The sequence below is a fragment of the Mustelus asterias genome, chromosome 23, assembly GCF_964213995.1.
Source record: "Mustelus asterias chromosome 23, sMusAst1.hap1.1, whole genome shotgun sequence".
Taxonomy (NCBI): Eukaryota; Metazoa; Chordata; class Chondrichthyes; order Carcharhiniformes; family Triakidae; genus Mustelus; species Mustelus asterias.
In genome coordinates, this window is record NC_135823.1 from 71,137,061 (window position 1) to 71,156,639 (window position 19,579).

Below are 19,579 nucleotides of genomic sequence, written 5' to 3' on the forward strand. Positions count from 1 at the left end.
CTATCTTGCGACGATACTATATCTTAATTTTACTTTTAACAAAATAGTTGTATGAATGATACAAGTCATCGTTTGAGTATTGAGTGGGTGGCACGATGGCACAGTGGTTAACACTGCTGCCTCACAGCGCCAGGGACCCGGGTTCGCTTGGGTCACTGTCTGTGTGGAGTCTGCACGTTCTTCCTGTGTCTGCGTGGGTTTCCTCCGGGAGTTCCGATTTCCTCCCACAATCCAAAGATGTGCGGGTTAGGTGGATTGGCCATGCTAAATTGCCCCTTAGTTTCGGGGGTCTAACTAGGGTAAATGCATGGGGTTATGGGGAATAGGGCCTGGGTGGGATTGAGGTCGGTGCAGACTTGATGGCCCGAATGGCCTCCTTCTGCACCGTAGGGGTTCTATGATTCTATTCTATAATTTTACTGTTAACACTGCTTTCAAATTGGGGAGGAGCACTGAATCTGCATGTAGTGCTCTGCTTGGCAGTATTTGAATGCCAGTAACCTTTATACTATTGTTGGAGAGCTGACTGTCCTGTAATCGCTAATACTAAAATGTGGGCATTTTTAAAAACTTCCATTTTAAATTTGGCATTGCACCAATCGCAGCTAAAAGAACAGTTAGTGTGAAACTGTACTGTAGTGAAAATTGTTTCTGGAGCTGATGTCCCGCTCGATGATGAGCCTGAGCTACTCCCAGTTCAGTGATGCACATATTATGACAAGGAAATAACCAGCTGTGACAAGGCAATCTAAACATGCAGATGAATGGGTCTGTCAGATAACTTGCTTCAAAAAAAATGTATTTAGTCCCAATTAACTATGATTTATTCTGTTTTAAGCGATCGAACTATCTGCACAGGGATGTATTACAGTTTGCTAGCCAGTACCCAAATGTGCGGGTGACGCCTTGGCGAATGGCCACCATATGGGGTGGGGCAAGCCTGCTGACTATGTACCTGCAGAGCATGCGGGATCTACTGGAAATGAAAGACTGGTCCTGGGATTTCTTCATCAACCTAAGTGCTGCTGATTACCCCATAAGGTATGCAAACGAGAAAGTATCTGCACCTACACTTTGTCGAACAGTCTAAGGGAACCTGACCACTGGCGATCAGGCAGGGAGTGTCAATACTAAACAGTACAGTTTGACAGGGCCTACCAATACAAGGAAGTGCTGGTCTGCATGAGTGTTATGAAGTAGGACTGGGCTGCATGTTTTCAAGCACATTGGATATCATTTCCTCAAGCTCCAGTGAAGTTACTTTATTCAATTAGAGAGGTTCAAGCACAGATTGGACAGGATGGGAGGATGCAACTGAGTGTAGGCACCACGGATCCTTCATCAGCACTTTCATAACTAGCTATCTCTGCCACCTAGAAAGACAAGGGCAGCAAATGTAAGATCCTCTTCCAAGTCACATACCATCCTGACTTGGAACTATATCATTGTCCCTTCACTGGCACTGGGTCAATATCCAGGAACTCCCTAACAGCACCGTGGGTGTACCTACACCACGTGGCCTGTAAAGACTCAAGAAGGCAACTCAGTAAGTACAGTCACAGATAGGCCACAAATGCTGAGCTTGCTCACGACACCCAGAATTTAAAAAATGCACGGATCTTCGGTGTTTAATTTTAATTGCTATTTCGATTCAAAAATAGATTTTTGTTCTAAACCATTAACTGGTCAAGTGTGTATGAGCAAAATGATTCCCTTAAATATCTGTGATATTGTAATGGAAGAATCAGTTAGATGGGCTGAGTGGCCTCCCTAACCTGTGCTTGTCCCTGCACCAAATGGTTATCTTTTGTCTTAAACCACCCAGACCTACTGTACGCCAAGAAAAATTATTCCTTTTCTGTCATAAAAACCTACCTGTGAAAGAATTGTGTTCTTCAAGGCTCCTGACAGAAAGTTTAGTTTCTATTCTGCAAGATGTAACTCATCACTATTCTTTATTCCCGAAATACGGTCATTTATATTAGAAAACCCAGTCACCAGCCTTGTTTTTAGCAAATACATCAGCATAGCAGGACCTAAATATCACAACGGAGACAAACTCGAGTTAGAAATAGATAAAAATGCTTGGACTAAACCAGAAAAGGCAACTTGGAATAAATGATGAAACCCAAACTATTTTCCCCAAATTTCAAATATGTTTGGTTGCAATTTTTTTTTAAATCCCCTGTTAAAATATCTGAATGAAATGACTTTCCTACTTATGAATTCAGTCTTCACAACCAGTTCATAGGTACTAAAGGACCTCAATCAAAGTCACTGAAAGCTAATTTAGTGTGATGCAGCACTTTGCAACACGGGTGATTTCCAGCAGAAACCTCGACATTAAATCTCGAAGTTCATGCTGACTTAATAGAGCAGGTTAATAACTTTAATACCTGGACCTATTGATTCCTTCACCCTACTCTCCTCCGTTTATCACAAGGAGCGAGTCATCACATTTATCTTAGCTGATTCTGACTGTGAAACCTGCTGAGTCGGGAGCAATGATCGTTAACATTTAAAGGTTATCCAGAGTGTTTGGATTGGAAACACCACGTTTGGTGTTGACTGTAGGCTTCACTTTATAAAATGGTTTTTCTGTTACGTTTCTGTTGTTATGTGCAGGTGTTTACTGCTGAGCTCATTGCCATTGACTTCTGACAGTGCAGAGCAGAAAATTGATTTCCAACCAAGGCCATACAACCGGCAATTCTCTTTTACTGTGTTGCCTCATTCCACTAATGATACATCTAACACAATGTTAGAAAATTGTGCCAAGTTTTCTGTGTCTGTTGCTGGATGTGTTGTTTCACAGAGTGCTTTGACACTAGGCTGCAAAGCTTCACAGTGCCATAAAACAGCATGTGGCCTTCACTGCTGGACCAGTGCAAGGCTTCGAACACATGGGAAAACTCTATTTGTAATTTTAATTTATCCATTCACGGGCGTGGGCATCACCAGCGAAACCGGCATTTATTGACCGCCCCGAATTGTCCTTGACAGGGTGGTGATGAGCCACCGCCTGGAACCACTGCCGTGAAGATGCTTCACTCAGAGCCAAGAGCTTTGAGGATAACTTAGAATTTTAATCAAATTTCAGAGTGGAACAAGAGACTGATTGGTCCTGTCATTACAAACCAGAGGTCACTCACTGCTGTAATCTAAAAGTAAATGTTCCACTGCAATGCCAGAGACTGTCGTCAGTACTTACACTGTGTAACTGCACTCACTTAGTATTTTAACAAGAGTTCTTCCTAATCCAATATGTTTCTAAGAATAAACTCCATTCAAATATCAAAGGGCTGTTTTTTTTCAGAACACATTAGCCAAAAGCAGCCCCAGTTAGTTAGCCACCGTCTAATATCTTTGAGCTAAAATCAAGAAATGATTGATATATTCTCCAAAGCTATATCTGCTTCTTGCTCCTAATTTGTATTCCACACAATATCTGTCTTGATGTCAGTAATTGATGCAGTTTGGCCATCTTCAACATGACTTTCACTTGCAATGTTTAATGTTACCAAACAGTGCCGTCATCTATCCCCGACTACGTCACCAACCTTACCCACTAGTGCTTCTTCACTTGAACTCTGAGTCTTCCAGCTGTATCTGTGGATTGATGAATGATTTTGTTTTCTCATCTGTGGGATCTGATAGGTCCATTTCAATTCTTCTGATATGACATGATGCATTTACTTGCAACAGCAACAGATACAACTGAAAGGAAGGATGTCACCACATTTACTCATGGAAAATTTGGGTTTCTAAGACTAAATGTTTAGCCAAAAGGTGTACTTTTACACAAGTAAGATTTCAATGACTGGAAATCCACTGTCTCCCATCACCTCCCATCACTATCGCAGAGTAAGCAGGTCAGAGATTATTTCCACCAGCCCTGCCCCCAAACTCAGCGCAAGAGGAGCCAAAAATTATTTTTAATATTGAATTTTTATTTATCTCCATAGGGACAGATAATAATCTGTATACAGGAAGTTCAAAAAATTTATCAAATTCATCAGAACGAAAGCCATATATACAACTTTATTCGGTTTCTTTCAGAGCACAGAAAATAATGCTACTTAGCAACAAAGCATACATTGAATGTATATTTAAACCCATAAATATCACCCTCCTCTTGTCTTCGGAACCAAATAATCTGTATCTTGAATGGCATCATCATATGGATCATCAGCATAATCTTCAATTGCATCGTCATTGGCCATACCGTTCCACAAATAATCATCTCCTGTACCATCCAAGTGCATCAGATATCCCACGTTTCCTGAATGATTTGTCGACAGTCTCTGTTCTGATTTCCTCCCAGTCCTCTACAGCTCATTCAGACAGGGTAGCAAATATCAGAACCTATATGCTGCCTCCTTTGGTGAAGGTCGTCTTTCCTCGAGTCATCCATCCAGTCATCCACTCATTCCACTTTTCCCTCAAGGGTTTGCATAATCCCCCTAGTCAGAAACTCCAAACTTCGCTTGGCCATATTTTCAAGCCACTTTCATCCATCCATTCTTCATCATGAATATGGATGACAACTACTTTGGGAATTGTTTTTGGAGGGTTTTCTTTTTGATTTGATTTGATTTATTATTGCCACATGTATTAGTATACAGTGAAAAGTATTGTTTCTTGCGCGCTATATAGACTGTTCATAGAGAAGGAAATGAGAGAGTGCGGAATGTAGTGCTGCAGTTATAGCTAGGGTGTAGAGAAAGATCAACTTAGTGCGAGGTAGGTCCATTAAAAAGTCTAATGGCAGCAGGGAGGAAACTCTTCTTGAGTCGGTTGGTACGTGATCTCAGACTTTTGTATCTTTTTCCCGATGGAAGAAGGTGGAAGAGAGTATGTCCGGGGTGCGTGGAGTCCCTAATTATGCAGGCTGCATTTCCGAGGTAGCGGGAAGAGTCAATGGATGGGAGACTGGTTTGTGTGATGGACTGGGCTTCATTCACCCTTTGTAGTTTCTTGGGATCTTGGGCAGAGCAGGAGCCATACCAAGCTGTGATACAACCAGAAAGAATGCTTTCTATGGTGCATCTGTAAAAGTTGGTGAGAGTCATGCTGACATGCCAAATTTCCTCAGTCTTCTGAGAAAGTAGAGGCGTTGGTGGGCGTTCTTGACTATATTGTCGGCATGGAGGGACCAGGACAGGTTGTTGGTGATCTGGACACCTGAAAGCTTGAAGCTCTCGACCATTTCTACTTCATCCCCATTGATGTAGACAGGGGCATGTTCTCCTCTACGCTTCCTGAAGCCAATGACTATCTCCCTTGTTTTACTGACATTATTGTCATCACGTCATTGAATAGCACCATTGCCCTAAGCTTTGTCCTGTCAAACAGACCTGTCAGCACCACTGTGGATCTATTTTTTTCATGGCTAGCTGTCTTTACTAACCATAAGACTGTAAGACAAAGGAGCAGAGTTAGCTGCCCGCCTTAACTAAAACCCCGTACCCTTCCGGGGACCATATCCCTGTATTCCCATCCTATTCATGTATTTGTCAAGACGCACCTTAAAAGTCACTATCGTATCCGCTTCCACTACCTCCCCCGGCAGCGAGTTCCAGGCATCCATCACCCTCTGTGTAAAAAATCTGCTTCAGACATCTCCTTTAAACCTTGCCCCTCGCACCTTAAATGTGTACCCCCTAGTAATTGACTCTTCCACCCTGGGAAAAAGGGTGGAAGAGTCGGACATTCTCCTGCCTTTTCCCCATAACCCCCGATTCCCTTATTAACCAAGAACCTATCTATCTCTGTCTTAAAGACACTCAATGACCTGGCCTCCACAGCCTTCTGAGGCAAAGAATTCCACAGATTCAGCACTCTCTGGCTGAAGAAATTCCTCCTCATCTCTGTTCTAAAGGATCGTCCCTTTAGCCTGAAGTTGTGCTGTAACCAACACTGTTTTCTCTCCAATGTTGCTCACCATTCATGGGGGTCTCATCCATGTTCCCTGGCCAATCTGAATCCATTCTTTTTAATGTTTGATTATAAACTAATGAAATGCAATCAGCCTGTTGTCAAGTTCTGCTGGAGGATACTGTGAAAACTTGGTCTTCTGTCACAGTACATAATAGTTCCTCTTCACCATCAGGGCTGAAGTCTGCAATGCCTAATTTTCTTGCTTGCTTCAAGGTGAAGTTTTGGATAGATCTTTAGGAAACCGAAAGTCCATTCTGGTGATTTTCATTGACGTATTCTGCAACGACTTTTTCCAACCAGGCTTTTTCCAAAGCCTGGGAACTACAGGCCAGTGAGCCTCACAGCTGTGGTGGGTAAATTGTTGGAAGATATTTTGAGAGACAGGATCTACAGGCATTTAGAGATGCAACGACTGATTAGAGACAGTCAGCATGCCTTTGTGAGTGGAAAACCATGTCTCACAAATTTAATTGAGTTTTTTGAAGGGGTAACCAAGAAGGTAGATGAGGGCAGTGCAGTTGATGTTGTCTACATGGACTTTGGCAAGGCCTTTGACAAGGTACCGCATGGTAAGTTGTTGCATCAGGTTAAATCTCACGGGATGAGGTATCTAAATGGATACAAAATTGGCTTCTTGACAGAAGCCTGAGGGTGGTTGTAGAGGGTTATTTTTCAAACTGGAGGCCTGTGACCAGTGGTGTGCTCAGGGATCGGTGCTGGGCCCACTGTTATTTGTCATTTATATTTTCATTGTTCCCAGGAGCAGGCTGAGGGTAAGAGAGTGGGTCTTCTGACTGTAATTAATTATTTATTTTTTCAGTTAATTTTGGGTTTAAAATCGGAGGTTTTTTTCAAAACCGGAAGTCAGGCCAGGAGTGGCCAGGGGAAGTTTTTGGAGGGTTTAAAAGTGCACCAAAGTATACAGCGGGCAGCAGAGTGAGTGGGAAGTTGAGTGAGCTGTCAGGGCTTTGGCTCACAGGGCTTGGACGAGCAGGGGTGAGTTTTTGTTTCCTTACACTCTTATTAACTTTTCACTGTCTTACTTGACATAAAGTGTCCAGTATGAGTGTGAAACCAATGTGTTGTTCCCAGTGTAGGATGTGGGAGGTCCTGGAGGCATCTGGCCTCCCGGACATCCACATCTGTGAGGGGTGTGTCGAGCTGCGGTTCCTGAGAGACCGTGTTAGGGAGCTGGAACTACAGCTCGAGGATCTTAGGCTGATGAGGGAGAATGAGGAGGTGATAGACAAGAGCTATCATCAGGTGGTCACACCAGGGCCACGGGAAGAGGCCAAGTGGGTGACGGCCAGGAAGGGTAAGGCTAGGGTGGTTGAGAGCACCCCGGTGGATTTGCCCCTGCACAACAAGTACTCCTGCTTGAGTACTGCTGGGGGGGACAGCCCGCCTGGGGGAAGCAGCAGTGGCCGTGTCTCCGCAGTGGAGTCCAGCCCTGTAACTCAGAGGGCTAAGGAAAAGAGGAGGAAGGCGGTATTAATCGGGGACTCGATGGTGAAGGGGACAGACAGGCGTTTCTGCGGAGGTAGGCGGGATTCTCGCATGGTGGTCTGCCTCCCTGGGGCCGGGATCCAGGATGTCGCTAGTCGCGTCCCGGAAATCCTGAGGTGGGAGGGAGAGGAGCCTGAGGTAGCGGTACATATTGGTACCGCTGATGTGGGTAGGAAGGGAGAAGGGGTCATGAAAAGGGAGTACAGGGAATTAGGGAGACAGCTGAGAAAGAGGAAAGCAAAGGTAGTAATCTCAGGATTACTGCCTGTGCCACGGGAAGGTGAGGGCAGGAATGGAGTGAGGTGGAGGATGAATGTGTGGCTGAGGGACTGGTGCAGGGGGCAGGGATTCAGGTTCCTGGACCATTGGGACCTCTTTAGGGGCAGGGGTGATCTGTATACAAAAAACGGGTGGAACTTGAATCACACGGGGACCAATATCCTGGCCGGTAGGTTGGCTAAGGCTACTGGGGAGAATTTAAACTAGATAGGTTGGGGGGGAGGGGAGCTAGAAGAGTTGACTAGGATCAAGGAACTAATTGATGGGGGGGAGGATGCAGGGGTAAGGGGAATTACAAAATTAATGGTAGAGGAGAGGTTGCAAGTGAATGAAGGCGGTAATTTAGATAAGGGAGTAGAGGGAGAGGGTGTTCGCGACTCATCAAAGCGGGTTCAGATAAAAGCTGGAATAAGGACACTTTGCCTGAATGCACGAAGCATTCGGAACAAGGTGAATGAGTTGATGGTGCAAATCAGCACAAGTGGGTACGATCTAGTGGCCATTACAGAAACGTGGCTGAAAGGTGACCAGGACTGGGAGATGAATATCCAGGGGTATCAGGCGTTTAGGAAGAATAGACAGGAAGGAAAAGGTGGTGGGGTTGCGCTATTAATAAGAGATAATATCAGGGTAGTACTGAGGGATGACATAGGCTCTGAGGAACAAAACGTGGAATCGTTATGGGTAGAGATGAGGAATAGTAGAGGGAGAAAGACACTAGTAGGTGTGGTATATAGGCCCCCAAATAATAATGTTGAGGTAGGGAGGGCTATAAACAAGCAGATAAGGGATGCGTGTAAAAACGGAACGGCAATAATCATGGGGGACTTCAACATGCACATTGACTGGCAGACTCAAGTCGGTAAGGGTGGAATGGAGGAAGAGTTCTTAGAATGCTGTCGGGATAGTTTCCTTGAACAGCATGTTACGGAACCGACGAGGGAACGAGCTATTTTGGATCTGGTATTGTGTAACGAGGTAGGTAGAATTAAGGATCTTATTGTGAAGGACCCTCTTGGGTCTAGTGACCACAATATGGTCGAATTTCTGATTCAGATGGAAGAGGAGAAAGTTTGGTCTCAAACCAGTGTCCTCTGTTTGAACAGAGGGAAATATGATAGGATGAGGGATGAATTGGCTAAGGTAGACTGGGAGAGCAGGCTGGCAGGTAGGATAGCTGAGGAACAGTGGAGGATTTTTAAGGAGACCCTTTTCAGTTCTCAGCAAAAATATATTCCAGCAAAAAACAAGGATTGTAAGAAAAGGGAGAACCAGCCGTGGATAACGAAGGAAATAAAGGAGAGTATTAAAATAAAAACAGCTGCGTACAGAGTGGCCAAAAATAGTGGAGAAACAAGTGATTGGGAAAAATTTAAGAAACAACAAAGAGAGACTAAGAAAGCGATAAAGAAAGGAAGGATAGACTATGAAGCTAGGCTAGCAATTAATATAAAAAATGATAGTAAAAGTTTTTATAAATATATAAAAAGGAATAGAGTGGCTAGAGTGAATGTTGGACCCTTGGAGGACGAGAGGGGGGAGATAATAGTGGGAAATGAGGATATGGCTGAGTCTTTAAATAAGTTTTTTGTGTCGGTCTTCACGGTGGAGGACACAAATAGTTTGCCAAATATTAACGATAGAGGGTTGGCAGCAGGAGAAATACTTAATACAATTAATGTTACCAGAGAGGCAGTGCTGGGTAGACTAATGGGACTGAAGGTGGACAAGTCCCCGGGTCCGGATGGAATGCATCCCAGGGTATTGAAAGAAATGTCAGAGGTAATAGTGGATGCGTTAGTGATTATTTATCAAAACTCGTTGCATTCTGGGGTAGTGCCGGTTGATTGGAAAACGGCTAATGTTACGCCGCTATTTAAAAAAGGAAGGAGACAAAAGGCGGGTAACTATAGGCCGGTCAGCTTAACTTCTGTAGTAGGGAAAATGCTGGAATCCATTATTAAAGAGGAGATAGCAGGGCATCTGGATAGAAATGGTTCGATCAATCAGACGCAGCATGGATTCATGAGGGGAAAGTCGTGCTTGACGAACATGTTGGATTTTTATGAAGATGTGACGAGGGCGGTTGATGGAGGAGAACCGGTGGATGCGGTGTTTTTGGATTTCCAAAAGGCGTTTGATAAGGTGCCCCATAAAAGGCTGCTGAAGATTAGGGCACACGGAGTTGGGGGTAGTGTGTTAAAGTGGATTGGGGACTGGCTATCCGACAGGAAGCAAAGAGTCGGAATAAATGGGTGTTTTTCCGGTTGGAGGAAGGTAACTAGTGGCGTGCCGCAGGGATCGGTACTCGGGCCGCAACTGTTTACCATTTATATAGATGATCTGGAGGAGGGGACGGAGTGTAGGGTAACGAAGTTTGCAGACGACACAAAGATAAGTGGAAAAGTGAATCGTGTGGAGGACGGAGAAGATCTGCAGAGAGATTTGGACAGGCTGAGTGAGTGGGCGAGGATATGGCAAATGGAGTATAACATTGAGAAATGCGAGGTTATACACTTTGGAGGAAATAATAACAAATGGGATTACTATCTCAATGGAAACAAATTAAAACATGCTACCGTGCAAAGGGACCTGGGGGTCCTTGTGCATGAGACGCAAAAGCCCAGTCTGCAGGTACAACAGGTGATCAAGAAGGCAAATGGGATGTTGGCCTATATTGCGAGGGGGATAGAATATAAAAGCAGGGATGTCTTGATGCACCTGTACAGGGCATTGGTGAGGCCGCAGCTGGAATACTGTGTGCAGTATTGGTCCCCTTATATGAGGAAGGATATATTGGCATTGGAGGGAGTGCAGAGAAGGTTCACCAGGTTGATACCGGAGATGAGGGGTTTGGATTATGAGGAGAGGCTGAGGAGATTGGGTTTGTACTCGTTGGAGTTTAGAAGGATGAGGGGGGATCTTATGGAGACTTATAAGATAATGCGGGGGCTGGATAGGGTGGAGGCGGAGAGATTCTTTCCACTTAGTAAGGAAGTTAAAACTAGAGGACACAGCCTCAAAATAAAGGGGGGTCGGTTTAAGACAGAGTTGAGGAGGAACTTCTTCTCCCAGAGGGTGGTGAATCTCTGGAATTCTCTGCCCACTGAGGTGGTGGAGGCTACCTCGCTGAATATGTTTAAAGCGCGGATGGATGGATTCCTGATCGGTAAGGGAATTAAGGGTTATGGGGATCAGGCGGGTAAGTGGTACTGATCCACGTCAGATCAGCCATGATCTTATTGAATGGCGGGGCAGGCTCGAGGGGCTAGATGGCCTACTCCTGCTCCTATTTCTTATGTTCTTATATTAATGATTTGAATGAGAATATAGGGGGCATGGTTAGTAAGTTTGCAGATGACACCAAGATTGGTGGCATAATGGACAGTGAAGAAAGTTATCTCCAATTGCAACGGGATCTTGATCAATTGGGCCAGTGGGCTCACGAATGGCAGATGGAGTTTAATTTAGACAAATGCAAGGTGATGCATTTTGGTAGATTAAACAAGGGCAGAACTTACTCAGTTAATTGTAGGGCATTGGGCAGAGTTATTGAACAAAGAGATCCAGGGGTACATGTTCATAGCTCCTTGAAAGTGGAGTCACAGGTGGACAGAGTGGTGAAGAAGGCATTCAGCATGCTTGGTTTCATCGGTCAGAACATTGAATACAGGAGTTGGAATGTCTTGTTAAGACCATAAGACCATAAGACATAGGAGCGGAAGTAAGGCCATTCGGCCCATCGAGTCCACTCCACCATTCAATCATGGTTGATTTCAACTCCATTTACCCGCTCTCTCCCCATAGCCCTTAATTCCTCGAGAAATCAAGAATTTATCAATTTCTGTCTTGAAGACGCTCAACGTCTCGGCCTCCACAGCCCTCTGTGGCAATGAATTCCACAGACCCACCACTCTCTGGCTGAAGAAATTTCTCCTCATCTCTGTTCTAAAGTGACTCCCTTTTATTCTAAGGCTGTGCCCCCGCGTCCTAGTCTCCCCTGTTAATGGAAACAACTTCCCTACGTCCATCCTATCTAAGCCGTTCATTATCTTGTAAGTTTCTATCAGATCTCCCCTCAACCTCCTAAACTCCAATGAATATAATCCCACGATCCTCAGACGTTCATCGTATGTCAGGCCTACCATTCCTGGGATCATCCGTGTGAATCTCCGCTGGACCCGCTCCAGTGCCAGTATGTCCTTCCTGAGGTGTGGGGCCCAAAATTGCTCACAGTACTCCAAATGGGGCCTAACCAGTGCTTTATAAAGCCTCAGAAGTACATCCCTGCTTTTGTATTCCAAGCCTCTTGAGATAAATGACAACATTACATTTGCTTTCTTAATTACGGACTCAACCTGCAAGTTTACCTTTAGAGAATCCTGGACTAGGACTCCCAAGTCCCTTTGCACTTTAGCATTATGAATTTTGTCACCGTTTAGAAAATAGTCCATGCCTCTATTCTTTTTTCCAAAGTGTACGACCTCGCACTTGCCCACGTTGAATTTCATCAGCCACTTCTTGGACCACTCTCCTAAACTGTCTAAATCTTTCTGCAGCCTCCCCACCTCCTCAATACTACCTGCCCCTCCACCTATCTTTGTATCATCGGCAAACTTGGCCAGAATGCTCCCAGTCCCGTCATCTAGATCGTTAATATATAAAGAGAACAGCTGTGGCCCCAACACTGAACCCTGCGGGACACCACTTGTCACCGGTTGCCATTCTGAGAAAGAACCTTTTATCCCAACTCTCTGCCTTCTGTCTGACAGCCAATCGTCAATCCATGTTAGTACCTTGCCTCGAATACCATGGGCCCTTATTTTACTCAGCAGTCTCCCGTGAGGCACCTTGTCAAAGGCCTTTTGGAAGTCAAGATAGATAACATCCATTGGCTCTCCTTGGTCTAACCTATTTGTTATCTCTTCAAAGAACTCTAACAGGTTTGTCAGGCACGACCTCCCCTTACTAAATCCATGCTGACTTGTCTTAATCCGACCCTGCACTTCCAAGAATTTAGAAATCTCATCCTTAACGATGGATTCTAGAATTTTGCCAACAACTGAGGTTAGGCTAATTGGCCTATAATTTTCCATCTTTTTTCTTGTTCCCTTCTTGAACAGTGGGGTTACAACAGCGATTTTCCAATCCTCTGGGACTTTCCCTGACTCCAGTGACTTTTGAAAGATCATAACTAACGCCTCCACTATTTCTTCAGCTATCTCCTTTAGAACTCTAGGATGTAGCCCATCTGGGCCCGGAGATTTATCAATTTTCAGACCTTTTAGTTTCTCTAGCACTTTCTCCTTTGTGATGGCAACCATATTCAACTCTGCCCCCTGACTTTCCTGAATTGTTGGGATATTACTCATGTCTTCTACTGTGAAGACTGACGCAAAGTACTTATTAAGTTCCTCAGCTATTTCCTTGTCTCCCATCACTAGATTACCAGCGTCATTTTGGAGCGGCCCAATGTCTACTTTTGCCTCCCGTTTGTTTTTAATGTATTTAAAGAAACTTTTACTATCATTCCTAATGTTACTGGCTAGCCTACCTTCATATTTGATCCTCTCCTTCCTTATTTCTCTCTTTGTTATCCTCTGTTTGTTTTTATAGCCTTCCCAATCTTCTGACTTCCCACTACTCTTTGCCACATTATAGGCTCTCTCTTTTGCCTTGATGCATTCCCTGACTTCCTTTGTCAGCCATGGCTGCCTAATCCCCCCTCTGATAACCTTTCTTTTGTTTGGGATGAACCTCTGCACTGTGTCCTCAATTACTTGAAGTTGTACAAGACATTGGTAAGGCCACACTTGGAATATTGTGTGCAATTCTGGTCACCCTATTATAGAAAGGATATTATTAAACTAGAAAGAGTGCAGAAAAGATTTACTAGGATGCTACTGGGACTTGATGGATTGAGTTATAAGGAGAGGCTGGATAGACTGGGACTTTTTTTTCTGGAGCGTAGGAGGCTGAGGGGTGACGTTATAGAAGTCTATAAAATAATGAGGGGCATAGACAAGGTAGATAGTTAATATCTTTTCCCAAAGGAAGGGGAGTCTAAAACTAGAGGGCATAGGTTTAAGGTGAGAGGGGAGAGATACAAAAGTGTCTAGAGGGGCATTGTTTTCACACAGAGGGTGGTGAGTGTCTGGAACAAGCTGCCAGAGGTAGTAGTAGAGGCGGGTACAATTTTATCTTTTAAAAAGCATTTAGATAGTTACATGGGTACAAAGGGTATAGACGGATATGGGCCAAATGTGGGCAATTGGGATTAGCTTAGGGGTTTAAAAAAAAAAGGGCGGCATGGACAAGTTGGGCCGACGGGCCTGTTTCCATGCTGTAAACCTCTATGACTCTATAACAGTGGCCATGAGCTAAGCTTTCGTGTGACCGTGAGCTAAGCTGCCGTGGTGGGGTGGGGGCAAGGTGGCACAGTGGTTAGCATTGCTGCTTCACAGCGCCAGGGACCCGGGTTCAATTCCCAGTTTGGGTCACTGTCTATGTGGAGTTTGCACGTTCTCCCCGTGTCTGCGTGGGTTTCCTCCGTGTGCTCCGGTTTCCTCCCACATTCTGAAAGACGTGCTGGTTAGGTACACTGACCCGAACAGACGCTGGACTGTGGCGATTTTCACACTAACTTCATTGCAGTGTTAATGTAAGCCTTACTTGTGACTAATAAATAAAACTTTACAAATATAACTTTACAAATAAAACTTTAACTTCGCCTCTTTGCCCATTTATTCTTGGGTGTCTGCCTAAGCTGTGTTAAGAGCTTCCTCTGAACTCTAACATTATTTTCCAATTTTCTGACTGTTGCACATTTATCTATCTGCTCTGTGATCTCAATGGCCTTTAAGTTTGAAGTAGACTGCATATCTGACGTTCCTTTTTGATGCCATATTAGACGGCAGGATTGGTGAGAATGCAGTGCGATGGGTGGGATTCTCTGATTTTGAGACTGTGCGGTGTCTGACAGCTGTGGCAGTGCCTTTTCCGCTGGCCAGAATGGCGGGATCCCGTGCCAGGTTCTGTGCTCGGAACCTCATTAAACATGCATAGTAAGTAGTCTGACAATGCCAGGTTAAAGTCCATAAAGTTTATTTGGTAGCACAAGCTTTTGGAGCGCTACCCCTTCATCAGGTGAGTGGAGTGAAGGAGCAATGCTCCGAAAGCTCGTGCTACCAAATAAACCTGTTGGACTTTAACCTGGTGTTGTGAGACTTCTTACTGAGTAAACAATGTGGTATCCCTTTGACCCACTTGTCTGTGAACCTTTCATGCAGCCTTGTTAGAATCCCCTCGATCTTCCCTCTGCCATCCGTTGTTCATCTTCATCCACCTCCTTGCCTCTCTGCCTGCCATCATTATACATCAGCCCCCCATTGCACATCCCTCATTCCATATTGCCCACTTGTCTTCGTATGGCAAGCCCCCATGCCCAGCCTCACCTCACACACTACCCGTGGTCGATCTTCAGACCTTGGTTGCGGAACAGTGCTGGCCGGATAGACATTGCTGTGTGGAACGAGGGAGAAGGGGAGTCCTGTACCCCACAACCCCAGGCACTGCACTGAACCAACTCAGTGACATAGGATGGTCCATGGATCCAGCAACACAGGGCTAGCCAACTTGGGGATGGAGGCAGGAACCGGTCTGCCCCGGCACAGTAGTGAAGAGCACATCAGGAGCAGCGCAGCGTTCTAGCGGAAAGGCTTTATTGCACTTTCCCTGGTGAACTGAGGCCTGCCTTGTGCACATCACTCGTTAGCAACCGGATTTTAGACGTACGTGATTTCCTGCTGGTGTGACACGAGATTGGAAAGCCTGATGGGACACTGGTGGGCAGCTATTTTAATGAGCATTCATGAGATGCAAATGATACTCATGCCACCAGCCAGTGAGAAGACCGATCCACTATTAACACGCCATTGGGAGAATTACAACATGATTTTCCACTGGTAGGTTTCCGACTTTTTGGCTCCAGCGAGATTCTCCCCTCCCAGCCGCAGGCAGGTTGGGAGAATTCCGCCCGTGTGTTGACGTGCAGACAAGGAGCTGAACAGCCGCCTCCGATAGTGTTGCTATTCTCTGATTCTATCATCAGAGTGAGTTTGGCATCATTAGCGAACGGGTGCAAGTACAAATAACTTAGACTTTATGGCTAAAAGTTGGAGTCAACTTATACCCGAGATCTATGAAGAATGAATGTTTTATTTTTGGCCAAAGTCAGGGTCAAGATCCACCATTACTTCAATATATACAGCAATTGAAACGTTGGTTTTCATTCAAGTTGGTGATCACAGGTTGTTAAACGTGCATCACCGCACTCACCATGTCATGTATTGTGGGCTATTTGTTTGTAACTCCAAGATATCTAGATAACCCTGGACATACGCTTATCACTGCACCCCCTTGTGAAAAGGCCAGTGATAATTACTTGTGTTCGTCACAGAACTTTCTACAATGTTACTGAACATGGACAAATATTACCACCATTTTGATGATCATAAATTAGCTTTCAAATCTTTCTTGCCTGGTATTAGTCAGTTTGTTTAACTGTGCCATCTTTAACCACAGTGGGTGCCAGTTAACCTGACACAGGATATTTATATATGCCAAGGAACGTGTATATGCATCACAGCCATTTTGGATTATGCACTAGCTGGTACTGAAGCCTCCTGCTTGCATTTTTAAGGATAAAACATTTCTAAGCAGCTACAATTTTCGTGTAGTCAGTCTTCCTTGAAGTGTGCTTTATGGTGAGATCTCGGTTTGTACGCAGGAACCAGTATACATGTAAATTGGATCCCAATTACGTTTTGACAGGAGTAACCTACAAAGCCTGTCAGGCTGATTACTGTAATGTGGTCTTTTTTTTTTGAAAGGATGATCCCTCGGAAGCTGATCTCTCTACACAGCGGTTCAGTCTCTGATTATACCAGACCTTCTGTATTCAAGGAGGATGCTGTTCCGTGCACACAGAATGGAGACATTTTGTTGACCCCATTTAAGAAATTAATCATGAATTCACTTCTTCACATGTCAGTGAGTTTGTGTGCTTACCATTAGCGTTTGATACGCCTTCTGTTATGGCTCAACGGAGCTACATACAGAGTCAAAGAAGCCTACAGTAGATTGTAATTGTGCCCTGAAGACACTGACCCAGTTTTAATGACACTGGACAATGTCTTGACATATTTTTCATTTTCCGCACAGGTGAGTTGAACAAGCAATCTTTAGACATTGTGAATTTTTTTTTTGCGGCATTCCTGTGATCTCCTTGAACGGTTGTTATGTTATGCACTTGGTAAGTGAACCCGCAGTGACTTCTGTAATCCTGGTCATCGGTTTTACATTGGATCTTTTGCTGCCTAGCATTCCACAAAATATAATTTAATATAATGATCAATTTGTAGCAGAGCTAAATATTCCATCTGTGAGCAGGTGTTCCTCATCCTGTGTTAAAATGACAAAACAACTGACTGGCTCATAGATTTTTACAGCACAGAATGAGGCCATTCAGCCCTTTGTGCCCGTAACGGCTTTTTTTAAATGAATCCCACTCTGCTACTCTTTCTCCATAGAGAAGGAAATATACCCTGTTCAACTGCTTTTAGAAAGTTTGATTTTGATTTGATTTATTATTGTCACATGTATTAGTATACAGTGAAAAGTGTTGTTTCTTGCGCGCTATACAGACAAAGCATACCATTCATAGAGAAGGAGAGAGCGCAGAATGTAGTGTTACAGTCATAGCTAGGGTGTAGAGAAAGATCAACTTAATGCGAGGTAGGTCCATTCAAAAGTCTGATGGCAGCAGGGAAGAAGCTGTTTTTGAGTCGGTTGGTTCGTGATCTCAGACTTTTTCCCGACGGAAGAAGGTGGAAGAGAGAATGTCCGGGGTGCGTGGGGTCCTTGATTACGCTGGCTGCTTTTCCGAGGCAGCGGGAAGTGTAGACAGTATCAATGGATGGGAGGCTGGTTTGTGTGATGGGCTGGGCTGCATTCACGACCCTTTGTAGTTTCTTGCGGTCTTGGACAGTTGCTATTGAATCTGCTTTTGCCACCCCTTTACCCAGTACAGTCCAAATCAGCATAACTCACTGCCTAAAGTAAATTCTTCTCAACTCCAGCTCCCCCCCGAATGTTTTGCCAATTGTCTTAAATGTATGTCCTCTGGTGATCAGTCTTCCTGTCAGTGGAAACAGTTGCTTTCCCTATCTTTCAAAACTCTTAACATGTTGCAGTTGTATAGAACTTTGGTGAGGCCACAGCTGGAGTTCTGTGCACGGCTCTGGTCACCACATTATAGGAAGGATGTGATTGCACTGGAGGGGATGCAGAGGAGATTCACCAGGATGCTGCCTGGGATGGAACATTTAAGTTATGAATAGAGGTTGGGTAGGCTTGGGTTGTTTTCATTGGAGCAGAGAAGACTGAGGGGTGACCTGATCGAGGTGTACAAGATTATGAGGGGCATGGACAGGGTGGATAGGGAGCAGCTGTCCCCCTTAGTTGAAGGGTCAGTCACGAGGGGTCATACGTTCAAGGTGAGGGGCAGGAGGTTTAAGGGGGAATGTGAGGAAAAGCTTTTTTACACAGAGGGTGGTGAATGCGCTGCCTGGGAGGGTGGTAGAGGCGGGTTGCCTCACATCCTTTAAAATGTACTTGGATGAGCACTTGGCACATCATAACATTCAGGGCTATGAACCAAGTGCTGGGAAATGGGATTAAGTGGCAGGTTAGGTGTTTCTTGCATGTCAGTGCAGACTCGATGGGATGAAGGGCCTCTTCTGCACTGTATGATTCTATGATCACAATTTATCTCCCTTTACATTTCTCTGTTTGAATAATTCCAATTTCTCTTGTCTTTCAACTGAACTGAAATCCTTCATCCTTGGTACATTTTAATAAATCGCCATTGCACACTCTCCAAAGCCAGAATCTCCTTCCTAAAGTTCCTGCCAAATGACCAGCATGTATTGGATACATTTATTTTATTAACCAACCCCATGATGAAATTTAAAAGAGCAAAGTTATAGCCAACTAAATGCTAGAATAACAGTTAGCAAAATCAGGAATGAAAGCTTAATGTATTTCCATCACACTCCTCTATCTCCTTTTGAAATAGAAGCATTAGCACAATTAAAATAATTAATAATTGGAGGAAATTCCATCCCAATATAGTATTGAAATGCGTGCAATATTATATTAAAAATAGAGAGGTAACGTAAGCTCAGCAGAAAAATATTTCACCCGAAACACTAACCAGAAAATATACAAGATTTATTTCCTGGGCCTGGAACACCATTGCACCTACTCTTTCAAAACAATTCGCCCCAAATTGGCCAAACCAGTGGAAAAGGTTAATTTACATTTCAAGTGCTAATTATGTCCAATTCAACTCCTGCTTTTCCAATATTTTGTGCTTGCTCAAAAATCATTAAGCTGGAAGCTGCCCCACCCCCACACCTTTTACAAAACTCACCAAACTCCCAGAGCAAATTAATCACCATCAAACATTTCTGTTAGTTGTGTTTGTTTGCAGGCCCTCCAGGAGACCCTTAATCTCCAGCTTTATCTTCAGCACTAAAACACTGAGAAGCATTTTTTTAAACTTTCAACTTTTCAAATACAATTTATGAAGAAACTGGCTATTGTACACCAATATAACTAGTAAACTGGCTATTGTACACCAATATAACTAGTAAACTGGCTACAGTACACCAATATAACTAGTAACCTGGCTACAGTACACCAATATAACTAGTAAACTGGCTACAGTACACCAATATAACTAGTAAACTGGCTACAGTACACCAATATAACTAGTAACCTGGCTATTGTA

The 19,579-nt window shown here is 44.2% G+C and overlaps 1 protein-coding gene across 1 annotated transcript in view; it reads left to right on the forward strand.

The window, feature by feature from the left end:
• Positions 1-19,579, forward strand: part of xylt1 (xylosyltransferase I) — a 271,771-nt gene that overhangs the window by 153,905 nt on the left and 98,287 nt on the right. Inside the window, exon 4 of the mRNA XM_078240920.1 lies at positions 839-1,041. Within this exon, the coding sequence (XP_078097046.1) occupies positions 839-1,041 (203 nt within the window). The remainder of the gene's footprint in view (positions 1-838; positions 1,042-19,579) is intronic.